This window comes from Montipora capricornis, chromosome 3, assembly GCF_036669925.1.
Source record: "Montipora capricornis isolate CH-2021 chromosome 3, ASM3666992v2, whole genome shotgun sequence".
NCBI lineage: Eukaryota > Metazoa > Cnidaria > Anthozoa > Scleractinia > Acroporidae > Montipora > Montipora capricornis.
The window spans coordinates 67,704,604-67,712,103 of record NC_090885.1 but is presented as its reverse complement, the minus strand read 5'-3'; the positions used below and the strand labels follow the sequence as shown (position 1 = coordinate 67,712,103).

The 7,500-nt window shown below is 39.1% G+C and overlaps 1 protein-coding gene across 1 annotated transcript in view; it reads left to right on the top strand.

The window, feature by feature from the left end:
- LOC138043827 (huntingtin-like) overlaps positions 1-7,500 on the top strand; it is an 89,158-nt gene that overhangs the window by 50,654 nt on the left and 31,004 nt on the right. Inside the window, exons 33-40 of the mRNA XM_068890307.1 lie at positions 671-790; positions 2,540-2,701; positions 3,232-3,385; positions 4,787-4,990; positions 5,700-5,803; positions 5,888-5,991; positions 6,457-6,541; positions 6,633-6,809. Coding sequence (XP_068746408.1) covers positions 671-790; positions 2,540-2,701; positions 3,232-3,385; positions 4,787-4,990; positions 5,700-5,803; positions 5,888-5,991; positions 6,457-6,541; positions 6,633-6,809 — 1,110 coding nt within the window. The remainder of the gene's footprint in view (positions 1-670; positions 791-2,539; positions 2,702-3,231; positions 3,386-4,786; positions 4,991-5,699; positions 5,804-5,887; positions 5,992-6,456; positions 6,542-6,632; positions 6,810-7,500) is intronic.

Sequence of the window (7,500 nt, the reverse complement as noted above, 5' to 3'; positions counted from 1 at the left end):
GAGTGCCCCTTTGCAGGAGTCGAACTGCCGATAACTAGAACTTAGCAAGTGCTCCTGGTATCCAAAAACGAAATAGGAGGTAACCGTGCATTTTTCAGAGATATTGAAGCTTCAGGTTGGGAAGAACGCCATAAATTGCTTTGTATTTTAAAGCTTTTTACAAATATTGTTGATTTATTATCTTTGAAAAATCCTTGATTACCCCCAATTTTCTTTTTGGTTTTCAATGACTCTTGTTAGGATCTGCTTTTCCCGCATAGTCATAACCCGCACGAAAATACCTTTGAATTAGTAGGCACCGTCCTTAACTAGGGTCATATGGCAATTGTCCCGCCGTACTGCTAGAATCAAGTATTGCCGAGATGGAGTATATTCGCGATTGTACTTAGGGGGTGTTACATGTTCACCCCGGTGAGTGTGAAATGAAGAGATTTGATTTCCGTGTTGACTCGGGGACACTCGGTCATACCCGGATTTTTTCCGAGTGTCCCCGATCGACTCGATATCAAAATTAAATCCCTTCATGTCTTAAACATCTTTAAGGCAAGTTTAATCGATTTTTGGCAAAAGGAAACGCCCAGCCTTAACTCTTTGGATAGCCTTAATCACAGTTCTAAATCTCTTTAAAGTCAAATGGTCGTCATTTGCTTTGATGTTTTTTTTTTGATAGGTAAACCTGGAATCCGAGTATGGAGTCGAGATGTTGCAGAATCTTTTTGCTGCTGTTGCTCCTGGCTCGTTGTGGCCAGTTGATGTATTACTGAGGGTGTTGTTTTGCGATGTAGACCAGGCAAGTGTTGCAAATTCAAATGCACTCAAGTTGTCGCAGTCAGAGTTTGTTTGTTTGTTTGTTCTTCGAGTTGCTGAAAGTCGTGAAATTTCAATGTTGTGTCAATTTCAGTCCAAGAAAAGCAGGAAATTGTGTACCGCGTAGTACTGAACAATGTTTCGTTCATGTTATTTAGTTAAAATATTTTTGGATTTTGTCATTGTTCTTGATCTGTAGAAAAACGTCACCAAAAGTAGCTACCATCTGTTTTAAAAGTATAAACTGTTCAGTAGCTGAACAAGTTATAGAATTGTTTCCCTGGTACGTTTTCGTGTATTAACACACATTTTGTTCCCCAGAAGTTTCCGTCATCTCGAGCAGCAAAAAATTGTTCACGTAAACCACGACGGGCTGGTTATTTGGACAAATACACCATTTTACAGTTTTAGCTAAGTTACCTGGCCTACGAATGGAAGCGAGGCTGCTGGTGACCCTGTTTTGATACAAACCTTGCTGCTTTTGTAATGTTAATGTAGACTAATTAGAATTACAACAAAGCAATTTATGTGATAAAAGCAGTGAGGACTGTAGTATCAATATAAGGTCACTGGTAGCCTCGCAGCCATTCGTAGGCTAGGTCGCTGAGCAAACAACTGTAAAATGGTCTATTCTTATACTTAGACTGCCGTTTACAGGAGTCATTTTTGCCTTCAGAATTTCCTATAGGAAAAATAATTTAAGAAAATGAATCATGCTCTTTTTCTCGGCCCTTGTAGACTCAACACGTTTTTCCTTCGATAACCAAGTAAAATACTACAGAATTGACCACTGAACGCGGTCACGTGTACACTGACTGAAAACAGACCCTAACAAATCTGGCGGTAATCTGCAAAATAAAATTCTTGACAATAGACCTTTTTGCAGATACGGCGGCCATTTTGATTTCTGTTGTTCGAAATAGCTATTATGGGATGCCCAGGGGGCAAATGCATATTAATTTGCCCCCTGAGCATCCCATAATGTCTTTCGAAACAATAGAAATCAAAATGGCCGCCGTATCTGCAAAAAGGTATATTGTTCTCGTTGTAAGTTCACCGTTCAATCTAAAGGTGTATTATTATTTGTAGCAGCTCCTACTCTTTGCGTTCTTGCTCGAATAAGTTACTTTAAGTCCCGAAATGTAAGCGAAAGTGTTATGGTGACCGAAGATTTTCTATTGCAGGACCCAAGTTATGGAATAGCATACCTGCATCTTTAAGAAATGCCGATTCCTTGAATTCTTTTAAATCCTTATATGTTATATATGTAATTTCAGATTTTGTGATCTTAATAGTGATCTGTATTTTTATATTGTATTTTAATTTATTTCTTATTTATGTTGTGACTAGACCTGTAAAGTAACTTTATAGCTAAGTGTCAGTCACTTTAATAAAGTCGTATTCGTATTTAAAAAACATTTAAAGACATATTTATTTCACCAAGCCTTTTCTTGATTTATAAATAGTTTTGTATTCATAATTTTTATGCTTATATGCGTAGTTGTTAGGTTTTTTTTATAGTTTTAATACATTTTTCGTAATATTGTAAAGCGCCTAGAACAGTTAATGATGTAGACGCCATATAAATAAAGTTTATTATTATTATTATTATTATTATTATTATTATTATTGTTACTTGGCGCCGCTTGCTCTTCAAGCATAGTTCTAGCTGCTTTCTTTATAGACTAACTACAAAGTTTATACTCAGCAACATTGCATCGATTCTTTGTAGATGCAGTCGGATGTATTTTCGCGTTGGCTGTCTACAACCCTTGTTGTACTTCAGACCCTGATGGCTTTCGTGTCAGAAGACATCCTCTTATCCAGAATCGATCAATCAGGATTCCGACCCAAATGTGCCAATGAGCCTGGCACGCCATTATTACCCATAGAGGTTGGTTTATCATGGAGGGTGAAATGCTCAAAATCGTTTCTTTTAACGTTTTAAGGATTGCGACTCGAAACTCTGGACTAAGGTGATTTAGACAGTACTGTTTTGGCTTTTCGCGACTTTCGCATGCGACTAGCTTACGCAACGACTTCATCACATATCGTGTCTTGCAAATCACTGAAACAATCATTGATATTGCTCTGTTCTGCCAACTGGAAATGGTCCATCTGTCGCATGTCTCAGTTTTGATACAATGTTTCCGTTTTTGGCAAAGCAACTTAAGAATTTTACGGGAGTGGGCTGACGTAAGCATGTTACATTCAATTTTACGTTCTCTACTTAAACGGTGGGCTTGAGCAACCGCACAGTCGATAATGACGTGTAATTTTAAATGTAAAAATTATGCTTTCCTAGCCGGTGTCCAGGTTGCTCTCCTTTCTAAGATTTTTGTTTTGTTAGTTTGCGGTTGCTGCCTGTTTCAAAAACAAGGTCCTTTGACTTGATCTCAGTTATTACAAACTGTTTGTTTGCAGGTATTTGTTAAGTTTCTTTTCCACATGGTGGAGATGACGGCCAGTCGTATTATGATGATAGAAAGAAGTGCTGATAAGCCTCCGGGTCAGGAGGTCTTTGTATTCAAGCTGTTTGGTTTGACTCTCACAAGTCTCACACATCTACTCAAATCGGGTATTTGATCATATATTAACTTGTTTAATATTTTAAGCGTCGTTGGTCAATGAAGTATGTATTGTATTGTATTGTATTAGCTTCTTAGTAGACGAGCGCGGAGGCCGTACTGGACAACATTAGCCCTCTGTCATTGACCTCGGTCCCGCGCAAGTGAAGTTACTAAGTTGTTTATTATATGGCATCGTTTCTTTGAGCGATTGAACACTTCTCTGCTTAGTGAATGTTCGTAATGTTCGTCTTCCGTCAGCGAGCTTTGAAAAGTTACCTTTTTCATTTAAAATTAAATTGCGCTTTTTGAATTTTTTTTTTTTTGTTTTTCGCTCAACTTGAATTTCCCGGGAGAGAGAACAAATACGGAAGCGGACCGTTTCCATGGTAATGGTCCGTAGTGTAAAATCCTGACCGAAAACCAGCCAATCAGACTGCTCCACTTAGCCTGAGAATTGCTTGTCATATAATAATGTATTTTATTATTGTCATAATCGTCGCATTGTCATTATTAGTAGGCAGCTTTACGTCGACGAAAACGCCATAAAACAATGATATCATTTGTTATGCACCTATCAATGTTAAGCCCCAGGGAGGGGTTCGGGCTAACCACGGGAGTTTGATTGTGAGGTCTGTCCCCAGGGTAGGGATTTTGAATCGTACAAAGCACATTTTACCACTTCTTCTCTGCATGACGACGACGTCAAATCACGATATTTCAGGTTTTGACGACAACGTGAGCATGTAACAGAGAATCTTTCATTATCTGTTTTTAGTAAGAAACCGCTCGTACCAATTCGTTTTTAGGATACTTCGCCCGCATTGTACGACGTGAACAAGAAAGACTTACACTAGAGCAACGTTATATTTTGAGGTGACGTTTTCGTCGACGTTGCCGTCGTAGATCGTTAGGTCCCTATTGTTATGGCATCAGCATCAGCATCAGCACATGGGCATCATAATTTCGTCATCGTCAGCATCATGGGCACCATAATTCCACCATCATTGTCGTCGTCGTCAGCACATCGTCATCGGCATCTTCTTCGTCGTCGTCAGCACGGTTATAACATTTTCGTCGTCATAAAATTGATCAATGGCTTGACTATTAATAGAGTGGCTTAAGGTCTACAAAACTGAGACTATGTCGTCGCCTCTTGAGATTTAAGGATTTAAAGATTTAGCGATTTGTTCCGTTCTCTAACTTTATCTAGACCGTTCGTACTAATCCATACCTATGCATTTAAGGGACATTTCGCCAATTTGGTAGATACTGCCGTTGTTGTCTTTGCTGAATTCCCTCATTATTTGTTTTGGTAAGGCGGGAAGTGCCTTGTGAATTTTCGTGAAAGAAATAAAAATGGATGGTTAAAGTTGAACAAGAGGATCTCTTTTTTGTTTTATCTTTTTCAGCAAACTTCAAGAAAGTGTCAAATGTGGCAAGTTCCTCTCCGATTATCCTGCCGTCTTTGGAGATCATCAATGAATGTGTGTCTAATCTGGTGGACACCCACCCATGTCTTGTACTGTTATGGTGTCAGGTCCTGAGACACCTCAAGTATAAGGATGCTCATTTCTGGTGCGGGTTTATTGACAGTGGAACACGTTTGAGCACAGGTGGGGGTTTAAAGGGGTACTGTCATACGATTACTTCTAGGTCAAAACGGGGTAAAAATCTAAATTAGTACTTTAGCTCACACATACAACATTCGTGACAACCCACTGACACGATATGAAATGCATTTATTGCGCAAAGAGCTATTCGTATTTAATTTTTGGCGACTTTCTGCGGACACCATCTCCAAACTTGAACCAGTTTTTTAAAGTTTCAATTCATTTCCATCCTCTCCATCAGTGGATGCAAATAACAAAGAATAACTTCAGTGTACTTCAATTGTTATTGGCAACAAAACTACAACATTATTTTTTGGTCTTGATTGATGCAGAGACGTATTTTAGTGTTTTGAAGTTTGACTGAAATACCTTGACACTTTCCCTTTAAAGTGCCCCTAACCCCAAAATGTTTTTTTCCCTAAAATGAATCTTTGCACCTGTTCGAGACGCATTGCGGCCATTTTTTCCTTTTTCTAACAAATCCTGCCATTTTACAGGCTTCGAAAGTTGCAAAAATCCAAGCATCTTTTGTTCACGAGTCAGAAGGGAAATGGGTCTATTCCTGATTTGACGTCACAATCTACTTTGCATGCATTTTTACAAATAGTTAATGCAATGTAAATCAGTTTGTGACGTCAAATCGTAAAAATACTCAACGTTCCTACGCGCCATAACATGTAATGAGAATATCATTGGTTTCCGTCTTTTGCAGCCTCTGCTAGTAATATTGAATTTGAAGGGCCAACATTGAATAAAGATATTACTCGCTTGGGAGTCCTTTTGATGTACTGCGATCTTCTTATTGCTCAACAAATGGTACGAATTGCAATCAGCTACAATAATATTTGCGCACGAAAAGGAATTAATACATGAAGCCCCTATTCTTTCTTTGACTATTAGGATAACGGAATGTTGGACCTCTCTCAGGCAGGGACCTTACTGAGGATGTCACTAGAAGACCTGATACAAATGTGCCGCGAACCACCCGTGCAAGGATTTCTTAGGTAACTAAGAACATGGAACCGTCTTACACTATGGCCGGTAGGCGCCGAGTTGACGACTAAGCTCTGACCCTTTTCTGTCGTTGGGTTTCGATTTATCTGGGCATGCTTAAGATTTCACATGCCAATTGTAATTTTATGTTAACTTATTTTAATCTATTCCTTGATTTATTTTCTCATTTATCGATTGCTGGTATCACAGAGGTCATTGGCTCATAAACCATAAATTTTCGGGGTTTGCCTAGGTCACTGCTTACGTAACTTTCCTAAGTGCTGGACTGAGCCTAAACCGTGGAATAAACAGCGAAACTATGAAAGCATTGATCAACATGCAATCAAACAACTGTCTTTGGTCAAAATTTATTTTAAGCTACAAAATGTCAGTCTTCATTTTAACTTCCTTGTGTGTTTACTTTAAGTTCTTCTCACTTTAATCGTGTGTTGTGCTAACTTTTCACCCCTTTCCAGCCTTTTGTGCAGTACTCCAGAGGGAAGCAAGCTTCTCCTTGACTCCGTCGCTTCCTGTAGATCTCTTCCCGAAGCAATGAAACGGGTATGGATGGTCTCTCTATCCATGTACAGTTCGAATTTTGGATTCTTTATCACTTCCTGTATTAAGCGAAATTTATTCTCTTTTATTCCAGCCGAGCATCATGCGGGATCTACTTGTCTGTTTGAAAGGAGTGCATTCGTCCCAGACCCTGTACTGTGTGAGGATTGTGGTAGAAATGTATTTTGATTCGTGCCATAAGGTTGTGGTTCGCATGGCGGAGCGTGTAATTCGCAAGAAGCTAGAGACGCTGTGGCCTGGAGAGAAGAAGGTACTTTTTCCGTTGAGATGATGAGTTTTTGTGGTTATTCTTCTTTGTCTCAGAGTAAGAATGATCATCCAGCAGGTGCGAGCAACTTGAGCAAACAATCCAGAGTTGAACGTGACAGTGTTTCGTCGATAATTGAAAGTTGGCTCAATTTTGTTCTGTCAACTTTGGAAGTTAACTTGCTCACAGCGCAATACCTTTTATGAAAAGGAAAGTGGTATGTTAACAAGACAAATATGTGGGCAATGACGTTGGCAGAGGTTATGTAAACAATGGATATTGCATAGACCTTATTCATAAGTGGCATCTCTCTTATTATCCTTTTGCTAATGTGCAAATTATCCTACCAAGCCTCATTTTAGAGCAAGAATTCTTTTTAATTCACTTTATGGTATCGAGACTTGGTAGGCTAATTTGCACTTAGTCAATGTACTCTAAACTGACCGCCATTTATGGACAAGGTGTATTGCAATTACCACAGCGTTATCGCTCTTGGTATCGTTGGGGCTATTAGTATCGGTAGCGATGTTGCTATCGTTAGCGATATCGTTGGTGAGTTTAGTATCGCGACTATGAACGTTTTTGATCTACAGACTAGATCATTTTACAGTTGTGTCCGTAGTTGCCTGGCCTATGAATGAAAGTGAGGCTAGAGTCGACCTTGAAAGAAACCTCACCGCTTTTCTTATGTAAA